Source organism: Xiphophorus hellerii, chromosome 14, assembly GCF_003331165.1.
Source record: "Xiphophorus hellerii strain 12219 chromosome 14, Xiphophorus_hellerii-4.1, whole genome shotgun sequence".
NCBI lineage: Eukaryota > Metazoa > Chordata > Actinopteri > Cyprinodontiformes > Poeciliidae > Xiphophorus > Xiphophorus hellerii.
Genome location: NC_045685.1, coordinates 13,041,940 through 13,055,004, shown reverse-complemented (window position 1 = coordinate 13,055,004; position 13,065 = coordinate 13,041,940). Strand labels below are relative to the sequence as shown.

At 42.3% G+C, this 13,065-nt stretch overlaps 1 protein-coding gene across 4 annotated transcripts in view; it reads right to left on the bottom strand.

Annotated features, from left to right (window-relative positions):
• Positions 1-12,189, bottom strand: part of nwd2 (NACHT and WD repeat domain containing 2) — a 44,277-nt gene extending 32,088 nt beyond the window's left edge. Inside the window, exons 1-4 of one of the 4 annotated variants that reach the window (XM_032583459.1) lie at positions 11,667-12,189; positions 11,509-11,582; positions 10,923-11,094; positions 1,798-1,886 (exon numbers count right to left, since the gene is read on the bottom strand). In XM_032583459.1, coding sequence (XP_032439350.1) covers positions 1,798-1,886; positions 10,923-11,073 — 240 coding nt within the window. In that variant the 5' untranslated portion in view covers positions 11,074-11,094; positions 11,509-11,582; positions 11,667-12,189. Of the gene's footprint in view, positions 1-1,797; positions 1,887-2,291; positions 2,534-10,922; positions 11,095-11,508; positions 11,583-11,666 lie in introns of those variants that run through there. The other 3 variants (XM_032583458.1, XM_032583457.1, XM_032583460.1) reach the window with 3 other exon arrangements.
• Between the last annotated feature and the right edge of the window lie 876 nt (positions 12,190-13,065).

Below are 13,065 nucleotides of genomic sequence, written 5' to 3'. Positions count from 1 at the left end.
AGTTCTCATACGGAATGTGAAGGTTTTTCTTGGTGTCCATTAAAGTATTTCTTCAAGTATTCACTTGCACCTTGTCAGACAGTTGTGTTTCAGGAACCTCTCTACTGTAACCACTTATTTTCTCGCCTTGGTTCGGTTTTTAATATTGGATGAGAAGAGTAGGGATGCAAGAGACTGATTAAAAACAGAAAACGGAGCAGGATACAGAGGAATAAATTTGCTAAAGAGGGCTGAGGAAGCTGTGCGCTGACTGAATGAGGACGCGACCCTCGGCCTCTGGGCTGGATTTCTGTGGCTCATTTCCCCGGCGCTTCATCTCCCGCAATCCTGCTCCATCCTGTTTGGGGAATGCTCCGTATGGAAACTGAGTCAAATGATGAGGGACTTGGGAGAATTGGTTTTCGGCAGCAGCTTTGGCATATGTGTGTCAGCGGATGTGCATGAGCGTGTGTGAGTAATGGGGGGGAGAAAAGAGGGGTGCGTGGATGTGAAGGAGGAGGCAGGACTGATCGTAAATTACAAATTGCAAAAAAAAGAAAGAAGAACAAATTCAGTTCGGCAAAAAATCCACAACACGGAACGGGGGGAAAAAAAAAACCATTAAGGATTTCACACGGCAAATGATTCATGAGCCAAACGTGGTCACACATATTGGCACGCATCATCAGCGAGCTCCAGTGAAAAGGTGATTCCAGCCAAGGAGGCGACTCTCATATGGAGAAGGTGAGGATGAGGAGGAGGAGGAGAAGAAGAAGGGGGAGGAGGAAGAGCAATGCAAGTGAGTCACGGTATTAACTTCCAGGCCTTCTGCATAATCATTTCAGCTCACGCTTCATCGCAGGGAGCTGAATCACCAGACAGACACGTGGCCCAGAGTCTTCTGTTATCTCCTTTTATCGCACACGCTTCTGTTCATGTATGTGTGACGTGTGTGGCATCACGAGAGGCTGCCAAATGGATAAAACCACAGGTTAATCTGCCTTAGAGGGCAGAGTGTGAGTGTTGCAACAAAGATGCTCTGAAACAAAACAATCAATCGATTGCTCTGATTGCAAACCAGCTGGATTAAGTCAATCTGTAATTTGCTTATTAATGCACTCGCTGAACTTTTTACTCAACAGCTTTTTGGAATTGGTAATTAAATAACACATGTAGGGTGTAAAACTGGATGCTGTAAGTATTACAAACTGTAAGGTAAGGAGCCACCCCAACCATATACCACTCTGAGCAGGGCTTTGGCTCCCGATCCAAACAACCTCATTAAATGGAGAATCAGGTGATCACTGTCGTCAGAAACAAGTCAGAGGTTCCCCTTTTGTCAGAAATGCCACGAAGCTGTCCAGGAACCAATAACCGTATGGCAGAAATCTCCCTCCTTTCCGTCTCCTGCCTCCAGGACTCTCCTGGATTTGCTAAACAAAAGCCTCTGATAGCAATCTCTTTGAGTCCATTGATTTGAAATGCAAATGATCTGGATCAGTGGACGCTGCAGAGATGACGCGGCTGCTCTCTGACGACAACAACAACAAAGGGAAAGCCCTCGCATCGCACTGCCTTATCCACATCTACATGCGTGCCAAACTTCACCAACGGGAGCCTTATCTCTGCTACCCTTCTGTGTCCGCTTGACGAGAAACAGACTTGCGCTTGCAGCCCGAGGGGCCTATAACACCTCCAAACAGCTCTAAAAGACATAATGTAAGCGTAGCTCTACAGGCACCTAGGAAAAAAAAAAACTTTGAATGTTCTCTTTCTTTGGAGGCAAAAACAGTAAAAAGCACAAAGACGGCCTCTTACCTGGAATTCAATCCCGTAGTTCTCCCTGCAGAAGTCTCGCAGTTTAGGGTAGACGTGCTCTTTCAGTGCATTCCTCTCTGCTTCTGTGTCTGAAACACAGAAAACATTATAAGTTCTTCAGCATTCAAAGAATTTTAGCTGAACTCTTGTGAGTTTATTTAACTGCAAACGATGTTTCTCCCCGTACTTATTCTTTCCTGATTTTATTTTTCATATGACCATAAACAGGTCAAACACATTTGTATGCAGCTGAACAAACTAAGTGTGTCAGCGTACAACACATGTCTGCCTTACTTTAGTGGCATGTACTCGCATGTTTTTCATTTCAAAGAAAAGAACAGAAAATTGTGTCAGGTCATAACGTAAGACAGAAGCAAAGGATTAATCATAAAAGTTCCTCCTATCGTTTTAATAATCTACAGCATCGTGGACTAGTAAGGATCGAGTTACATTGACTATTTTCAGATGATAAATCAAATATTTAGTCTTTCTACCTTTTTATTGCACCGCTTTAAGCAGAGTATTGTAGAAAACCCATCTGTTGGAAAAATTCTTTGTGAATTCTGAACCAGCAGATAAATCCAATTTCTTCCCCTTTCGTCATGCTCTCTTCCCTGTCTCCTGACACCTATCACTCTCTTCCTCCTGTGTCTTTGCAGGAGAGTTGGGTGTGGGTGTCTGCTGTAACTGTAAGGGGAAACTGAACTTCCTGGCCACTTGATGCAAACAGTAGAGACAGCGAGGTGGAACTGTACACTGGAGGGTTGTGATTTAATAGTTGATGTTGTGTTCTCTGAATTACCAGGGTAGAATTAACAAGGGACGAGTTAATGTATAAATAGCTTCAGAGGACATTGATTGCCACAACAATTGAAGATAAAAGTGAGCAAAGGGAAAATTGAGGCATGAAGCTTCACAGTAAGAGGCGCATTTATGGTAAGTCTAATATAAGACTCCGTAGCACTTCAGCAGCAAACACTAAAACAGTCCTAGAGGTTTTAGAGGATAGATGCAAACTACATCTCGTTGCTTGTACTTGTGACAGTGCAATGACAATAAAGTTGAATTCTATTCTATTCTATGTTGGTGTGTTTGTACAAGATAAAAAAAAAATCACAATATTTTGCTTGTGACTAAAAGAACAATAAATAGCAAACAAAGTGTTACTCACCAACACATCAGGTAAATTAGAGAAATGAATGGTAAATGGACGGAGCTTGCATAGTACTTTCCCAGTCATTTTGATCACCCAAAACGCTTTACAATAGAGCCACATTCACCCATCCATGCATTTATACACCAATATGCAGATCTAGGCAACTTGGGGTTAAGTGTGTTGCCCAACAGCACATCAACATGTGACAGGAAAGAGCTGGAATCAAACCTACAATCTTCCAATAACAAGACAGCTATGCTAGCCGCAGTCGACACATGAAAAATCCAAAGTTTCTTTTTAAATTTCTAAATTTTAACCAGCAAGCACAATTGCTTTATTCAAAACTTAAAAAAAAAAATCTATTTAGCATAATTGGAATTTTATGTCTAAAAACAAAATCATGATATCTCAGCGCCAGTGTCATATATGTACATTTACACCCTACAGTGTTCATTATGTACTATGTTACAGAGTGGGAACTCCACTGCTTGTTTATGTGTCCCACTTTCAGTTTCCCGACTTTTTTTTTTTTTTTAAACTATCTTCCAAATGGTTATTGTAATGTATTTGGACAGGCCCAGTCTTGGTTTCTCTCTGTCTGTCTGCGATGGGTGTGGATGGAAAGTTAAAAACAGAACATGCCCCACAGAGACTGCCCCGTGCGGCAGAGAAGCTCACACATATGCGAGCAACAAGCAGCCCTTCAGCTGCTGACCGTGTCATACGCAGCGTGAGTGGACGAGTCCAGAAATCCACTCTGACGTATCTATCTCTCGTCTATCTTTAGTAAGGCTTTGGGGCTGTGACAGAGCAGATATCTGCCCGCAGCAGCCCTGGCAAAATGTCAAACCGAAACCAAATGCATGTAACTGTATGCACATGAAATATAGAGCAGATGCTGCATCGGGGGTGCTCTCATCTCATCCCATTAGTACAATAAACAAAACATTTCGGTGACAGAAACGAGAACGTATCTGCAAAAAGTGACAGTGTTTGTGGAATCAGATTGTGCCTGTTAAGGCATTTGGGATGTTTGGAGCTCTTCTCTGTCTCAACACACTCCACTGTGTTGTTATTTGTGTTGTGCTCATAACAAGGGACTGTCTCTTTTCTTTCGGTGGGACGATGATGAGTTATGGCAACCTGACGTATGTGTGGGTCCGTCGTCCACACAGCAGCATGGAGAAGAACAAAGACTGGATCCTACACCCGCCTGCTTCGTCTCCCTGTGTGTCCATCTCTTCAGTTTTCCTATCTGTTTGTTTGACTAGCAATGAACAATACACCATTCTTATATGTGCTGTCAGGTCTCTTTATTCGTGCTGTCACAGTCTTTATTTTCATCTCTTTCTTTCTCCTCATTCTGGAGAAGTAATGGACGGACGCAGAAATAAGCCACATGTCCCTGATGATTCCCTTCCGAGTCACTATTTTTGGACTAAAATCCAAAAATAGTCTGAGATCTCCAAGAGTCCAAGAATACGCCTAGATTTTTTTTAAAACTACTATTCTCCTTTTTGGTTAAAAAGTATTATAAAATAAGTTATTCCAGTGCTATTCAAGTCTTATTATAAAGTTACTGGCAAAACAATCCAGAGGACAAACATTCAGTTGCATTTTTACAGAATCAGCTCTCATAAAGAGCTGATGTAAAAGAAACAGCAGGCTGACACTCATTTTTAGCATACCATAATACAAATATCCTGCCTAAAATGTATTCCTTTGCAACAAAAGTTGCAACAAATAATAGAGCCATAGAAATAACTTTAAACTATTTTATTCTACAAAGAGAAATTCTTCTGTCTGCACAAGTGAAGAGTGACAAACTTAACTGAAAGCAGTTTGCTCTTTTGGCTGAGTTACTCAGCTACTCATTATTTGACCACTAGGGGGAGCGCACATACAATGTACTGATACTTGAGCTCTCCCTGTGAATGCGTGGGTTCTCTCCGGGTACTCCGGCTTCCTCCCACAGTCCAAATACATGACTGTTACGTTAACTGGTCTCTCTATATTCTCCTTAGGTGTGAGTGTGTGCATGGTTGTTTGTCCTGTTTGTCTCTGTGTTGCCCTGTGATGAACTGGCGACCTGTCCAGGGTGAACCCAACCTCTTGCCCAAAATGTCTCCATCACCAGCAACCCTCCTAACCCCATTAGGGACAAGGGTGTAAGAAAATGGATGGATGGATGGATGGATTGATGGATGGATATTTGAGCTTTTAGCCCAAGATGGTTGGTTGGTTAATGGGAATAGAAAAGTAAAGTGTCCTTGTTGTTGTAAGATGCGGTGCACCTGCTCAAGTAAAACAAACAAAAAAAAAAATGGCGCTAAGATGAACAATGAAGACAGTCACTTCACCCGTCATTGCAAAATGAAGCACGACAAATGACACACATCCGGAGAACATCACTGAAAAACAGCATGACAGGTAATAACAAAACACCTGAGAAACAAAAAGCATGCTGAGAAGTAACACGTTCTTTACCTGTGCAGTTTCAAGTCATACACTTTGCAACTATTTCCCCAAAGCACCCGCTGTGCATAACGGGCCCATAATCAGCACACATACTTAATTTGCGAGAAAGAACTTGCTGTTTCACCAAAAGAGGTTAATGTGGTGTTCAACACCTTCCACTGAACTGAACCGAAACATGTCAACAGAAAGGTGATCAATAACAAGTGACCTGGAAAACCTCTTAAGTCAAAAGGATGAGATGTTCTTGCATTATACGATCAGGAGGAGACCTTAGAGCTTATGTAAACAAGATTTAATGAGGATGGAGAAAACCCACTGGAGCTTACAGTGAGACTACCTGCGTCAGCCTGATCAGCGTTGAGGATAACTGTAGAAGTTTCCCCCGCATCATGGCTATTGACCTCATATTTGATTAGATCGTCAGAACAGTGCTGCCATGCAATACTCAGCCTGACAGAAACATGCATATGTTCTAGCAGCTGCCTCTATATGCCAAAAAAGTGCTTTCCATTTTAAAACTGTGAAAACTGAAGGAAACATCTGAATTCCCCCAAATTATGAACAAATGTGATCAAAATATCAGAGAGAAACAAACTTTGAAAAAGCAGTCGAATTTCATAGAACCACTTTGCGACCAACAAAACAACTTAAGAACTATCGATGAAGACCAGTTTCAGTTTTACAAGGAAATCTGGCTAGCTACAAGCTAAACGAAAAAATCAGGGGCATCTTACAGATTTTGCACACACGGTCTTTGGTAAACAAAGAAAAATATAGATTTTATTGTTATAGGGTCACAGCAAAGCAGAAAATCGACAAAAATGGCAGTAGCGTTAGCCATAAGTTATAGGCTTAACTGCTGCAAAGTCAAAGGCTCAATGCAGTCAGCTGGCTTTTCTTACAAACTCTTATCAGTTGCAATAATAAACTGAACTTGACAGCGTTGACTAGGATTTGATAGAAATACATTAAACTGATACTGAATCTGTCTGTATGATTGGATAAAATGCACTTTGTATCTCTGTTTAGAGGTTTTTGTGAAGTGTTCTGGGACAACATTTGATGTAAATTGTAACAAATTAAATAAACCGAGGGGCGTGCCGTGGTGGCGTAGGGGATAGCGCGACCCATGTTTGGAGGCCTTGAGTCCTCGTTGTGGGTTCGACTCCTGGACCCGACGATATTTGATGCATGTCTTCCTCCCTCTCCTTCCCCCTTTCCTGTCAGCCTACTTTCATATAAGGGACACTAGAGGCCACAAAAGACCCCCTGGAGGGGTAAAAAAACCGAGTTGAACTGAATCAAAGTGGATGCATATCATCAAAAAAAAGTTCTTAACATTCATAGAAGATATCAGATAATTGTTAACAGAAAGAAAATGATCCCAAACAAATTTGGGTTATGTTAATAAAGTTAGCAGATAACCATGATTAAATTTTGGATTGACAGTCAATCAGCATAGAATTTATTTATTTTTTTTAGATATGTAAAGCTGGATATCATCGGCATAAGACAAAAAAACCCCTGCCTTATTTAAAAAAAAAATCTTAGACCGAAAGGTACAGAAGAAGAATAACTAAAAAGAAGGGGAAATCGCACAGCGCCTTGGGGAACATCAGTGACAAATGGTGAACCTGAAAAGTTGTTACCTTACATATTAATTATGATCTGGACGACAGAATTTGTGAGATCCCACTGATGGCAAAAGATTTTAATCTCATGAGGAGAATATAATGAGAAACTGCCTCAAAGGAAGGTCTCTGATCAAGAAGTGTTGTTAAAAGCACGCAGTAAGATTACATCTGTTGATCATTTGATGATTTGTTAACTGTGTTGGGGCTGAAAACTTGACTGAAACTGTCGGATGGTAATTGTTAAGACTGAGAAAGTATGCACCAGATTATTGGTGCATACTTTGGTGCAAGATGTAAAATTAAACAGAAAGAGGACACACCGGATGTAACACGAGCGACAAATGAACCCAATTGACAGATTTCTGAATGAATCCGAATATTTATATTAGCACTTCTAAGTTTTGTTTACACATATAACTGGATGTAATCATCACTATCACTTTTTACAGACAGTACATTGTCTTCCAATTATCCAAAATTGGGCCATCATTATTTGCAAAAAGCAGCACCATCTAACTCTAATTAAATATTTTTAATTTAACTTGTTCCATTTTAAGCCTCAAGGTCTCAGAGAGTTAGAACCAAAGACCAACTCTTCCGAGTTCCTAATTGTGCAGCGATGCTTTGCAAAACTAGGGGAGAGGTCAGTAGGAGCTGCTGCCAGACTTATCAAAGGAACCTCCTCTATCCCCTCAGGGAGCAAGCAGAGGCAAGAAGCCTCAGGAGAGAAGAAATCATCCGGAAAACACCAACATTTTTGTAGCACAGAATGGGGACATGCAAAGCCCCAGAAGTCCAACTTTCAGCACCCTGTCAATGAAGCACTTTTATTAAAAAGCAGCCACAATTTGACATAGTTTTCCCTCAAACTCAGGCTTAATGGAAAGAAACAGATATCTAAGAAGCTCGAGAAAGTCTAAAGGAAATTCTGGGGAAGTAGCCTTATGAAAATAAAAAATGTAAATTAAAACAGGGGGAATGATTGTGGTGCGTTGGAGGCTGGATTTCATGCGTCTTGCCTCTAAGGTCTCTTGCTTTTACCAAATTTAAACAGCTTAAGAGATATCTCGCCGTTCGAAAGCAGGCTACGGCTTCGGCGCCAGATCCCCAAAGGTGACTTGAGCTGGGTGCTGCGGCTGCCTCCGTATGGATCCATGGGCACACGCAGATAATCGACCGATTAGACGAGCTGTAAAATCTATCCACTGATACATGCCAAAACAAATCACACGAGGATTTTTCCTGGTCTGTTACTGCTGTCTGGGTACTGTAGCAACAAAACCTAATGGGTTTTTAAATGATCGGCTGTGGTCGCACACACATGCACATAAATTCCTTTGTAGCAATAAGCATTAAAAATGTCCCCATTTTATATCACAAACACAAACCACAGTCTGGGATTTTATGAGACAAATCAACACAATTTGGACATAAGTGAGAAGTTGATGGAAAATGCTGCATAATTTTTTACATTTTTTGAAAATAAATAAACATATGACACATGTAGGGGATCTCTTTTGCTCCAATGTGCTTGAACACTACTGGTAATTGCGTCCAACTCTCTCAATTATTCAGGAAAATATTTCAAATATTTGTTTTATATTATGATTTCAGATTTGGTTTTTGTGAAGGACTTTTACAATCAATGGCTTTTTTGTTTGTTTTGGGATTTGAATCCCAGTAAAGAGGAGAAAAGAGGCTGAGCTGCTCAAAACACCATCAGAATGTGAACCGATTCCTCTGATCCAGGTCACTGACCTTAGATTAGAGCTATCCATACTAAATAAGTGCAAGGATAGCCCCCTCTAGTGAACATAAGGAAACACTCTGCAGCCGGGCTCATGGGCAAAGAAAGGTTATTTTATTAATCAGGGATGGAGTTGATTGTTAGATATCAATTAAATCTCCTACCAACAGGGCTGATTTGTTGCTTAATAAAGTTTCTGAACACTCTTTTGAGTTTTTATGTAACTGAGGGAGTGAATAATGCAATCTAAGCTAATGCCATGAGCATTAGCTTGCAATTATATGTAAATAGTTAAAGTTACGGTAGAACCTGCTACCTGGTGACTAAATGCACCAGCGCATTGCACTGGTTACTTGTGCCTCACTAATCTGAAAACAGAGGTTCGTAATTAGAAGTCTTTGTGTTTTTGACTGAGGTGTGTATCTTTCCATTTGTGTTGATGCTGTTTAAAGATTTACTCCGAGCACGGCTCGCTCGCCCTCTCATCGTTTTTCAGTCCACGCGCAGACCGGAGCGTTAAAATCCCGTCGACACAGGAAGCTGCCCCCGACTGAGCAGGCCACAGGTGGCCAAACAATACCCGGCTCTTTACAGCCCAACAGTCTCAGGTGAGTCCACGTGTTCCTTCGACGCAGGCTTCGTTCCGATTAGGGAAAAGAAAGGAAGTGGCGGAGACACATCAATGACAGCAACCACCATCCTCCGCTCTGTCCGTCGCTCTCTCTCATAGCCTACTCTACTTCCCCTGCCTTGTTTACTCCAGTTTTACCGAGACTATTTTTACACCCTCGCCCAGAGGGCATATTCAAATCCAGAGCTGCAACTGGGTGTCTCCTCTGCGACCCGACTGTCTTACACTCTGCTCGCACCACGCAGTCTGTGCTGAAAGCAATCTGTTGTGTCACATGCTTTATTGGAAAAGGCTCACAATGTTTTTTTTTTCCTTCCCAGCTTCCCTTGCTGTGCTACAATTAGAATAAGTGGGTAAGTGAACACCTCAGTGCCGTGTAAATCAAAGTGCCACGTTTGTAGCAGCAAGCCAAAGACACATATGCTCGGAATGTGGTGATAATGTCTCCTCATTTGTGACATATGCAGGAAATAAAAGTCTACACACGCTCGGGATCTAGTTGCGTTAACATTTGATAAAACACCGCAAAGGCTTCTCAAAGCTCCGCAGCGTGAAACCTTTGCGAAAAAAAGTGCCTTGAAAATAGAGTAAACACAAGGCAATGCATATTTGTGAATTAGAAAGAAAAGTCTACATGGTTTTCACTATATCTTAGAAATTATCATTTGAAAAGTGGAACAAGTTGGTTGAAGACCGTCTGTAAAAACATCAGTTTTCAAGTCTTGCCACAGAGTCTCGACTCGAACTCATTCTAGTCTTTTCTTTCACCATCCTGTTGGAAACGGTGTCAAGTCTTGTCCAGCTACTGACCTCCACCCATTTTCCATCAGCTGTGACCAGCTTCCCTGCCCCTCCTGAAGCATCCACAAGGCATTATACCACCATCACCATGCTTCAGTGATTCTTCTGGATGGTGTATTCAGGAAGATGTGCAATGCTGGTTTTCTGCCACACACTGTGTTTTGTGTGTAGACCAAAAGTTTCATCTGTATCTTAACCCAAAACTTCATCAAATTGTTTTGGTTTGAGGCAAATAGTACTTCTTTGAACTTCTTTTGAACAATAATTTTCTTCCATAAATGCCATATTTTCGTAGTTGTCACAGACATTTGGACTTTTTTTGCATTTTTATACGACTGACTGGACAGTTCTCTGTGACACATTCAAGACTTTTCATGTTATTTCAGCTTTGGCTATTGCTGCATTATCCAACACATTCTCCACTGATGTGTCTTCATGATGTAAAAAGGGTGTTCTTGGGGAGCTTGATGGGATTTGTCTTTTTATATTTCACTTTGCATTAAGCACTAAATGATGCTGCTCAAAACATATTGAAATTCATGCCTGTGCCTTCAGGAAGTCTATCAACAGTTTTGCAAGGTACTGTGGATGATGGCTCTGGTGCCACGATGAGAGGGTCTGTGGGCTCCACCGGGGTTGAGATCTGTATCAAGCAGGTGTCACGCTCTCAAGTCTTACCATCGGGGTTGGCGCAGATGAAGACCCGGACGCTGCGGCCGGTGGGGACATGGTGCGGCGGCAGGGCGTTGATGTTGCCGCTGATGGCCGCCCTGCGCAGCGCCGACTCCCGCGGGCACGGCTGCCTGCTCCCCACTCCCGATGGCCACATGGGAGGCGACTTCCAGCGTGGCTGCACACACACAGACACACGCATGAAGGGGATCGTGTTAGCGCAGCCAGGAATTTAAAAAATATATATATTTAACATACATTTGCGCGCAGATTCCCTCTGACCCATCCACGCACACACATTTAATGGGGCGTTGAAACTTGGCAAACCTCACATCTCATGTTATTTAACTTTTTGGAAACAATTCAAATTACAATCCTGTATTATTTATTTATTTTTTAATAAAACCTTTTGGTGAAACAATGTGATATGCCACAGATGTAACCCCCATTAACACACTCGCACGCACACACGCCAACCCACGCACAAACACATCCGTCAAGTTAGAATGAATCTGCCAAATCTGTTCTAAAACACAGCAACGATACTGAATGAATCTGTTAAGGCATTCATAAAAAAAAGGAGCTTACGCACAGCCTACTATACCGCCACGGTGCATGCGTAATGTGCAAACATGTCCTTGGACGCATTCATGAATTGTCATGCCACTGTGGGGACAAACAGACAAACAGAACGAGACGATACAGAAGTCGAACAGACGAGCAAAGGCAAGCATCAGTCGGGTTCCCCACCCCAGAGAAAGAAGATGCTTGTGGAGGCGAATAACCGCTAAGAAAGGTTATTCCAGATGCCAAGTGAGGTGGTCGCTGGTTTTCCGGAGTTTCTGTATCTTGAAATCTTTTTGTTTCACAGACGGAAAACCTCGAGAAAAAGACAACAGTAATAGTAAAAAAAAGAAAACAAGTAGTCCAAGTCTACATTAAATCCTCTAAACAAGGACTAAGAATAGTGAAAGCACAGAGGCACCGCATCCACAGAGAGTAGTGGTCTCTACTAGTGATGCTGGAGACAGGCACAACAGCAAGGATGCACTTCTTGTTGCTCACGTTCATTCGCTTCATTTCGCGGCTTCCGAAAATGTCCAAGCGTCGAGGGCGACAAGAAGGGGGCAAAAACGCCCATCAGAGTGGCCGTGACCGATGCGAGACGTCTGGAGACGGTGAAACGGACGCCGAGAGTCGGAGTGCTCCCCGTGGCATCCTGCTGCGTTTCTGCGAGCCGACTGTTCGGAGCTCAGAGAGAGCGCCGGGAGAGAGAGAGAGCGCGTAAAGTCCGCAGACATTAAAGCACCACTATCGGTGGAGACCTTCAAAATAAACCCCGTTGCGCTCAGAAACGTCCTACAAGCGTCTCATTTTTAGTATTTAATAAAAGAAAATTAAGGAAATAAGCAGTGAATACCCTTTTTACATCCCGGGAGGGTTATTTTTTTTATTTATTTTTTCCTCGTACTCACCGAGACGACGTCCGCCGAAGTTCTGCTTTTTTTTTACGTTAAAGAGGGGCACAGTTCCGGCCGCTTCCTAGCTTTGAATGTCCGGCTTCACGGAACAAGCAGAGGATGCTGTGGAGGTCCCTCCTCCTCCTACACCCTGTCACCCTCCTCTCCGGCGCAGGGGGAGCTTACCGTAGGCCCTCTTAAAATCGCAACGGCCCCGCCAAGTCAGCATTGTGTAGTCATAAACGGTGTTACCTCCGCTGTGTCCACACCAAATGAATAAAAGGTGCATAAGCTAGATATAATAATCTGATATATAATCAGCAAATATCACATGCATTTGGAGCAAGTTTTTACTTTCTGATGTTGGCTGTCTTTTTGTTCTGGAGACTAATTTTCTCAGTTTCTCTCTTAAGATAGCGGCAGCTAGCCCAATTAGCTAAATGAGGAACAGCCGCTGATGTCTGAAGATTGCCAAACTTATGTAACGTGATGGCAAAAACCGAAGTACATCCTGTGCTTAATAGTGAATAGCACAGGAATATAATTTTGTATTTCTAATGAGGAAATTGTTTTCAATTGTCTGTCTAAAAGGTAGCGGCCAACTGAAAGCCAAGTTTGTGTCATGTTGTCAATCTGAATTAGAGTTTTATTATTACTACAGTCCTTGAGAAGAGAAAGGTTTTGGTCAA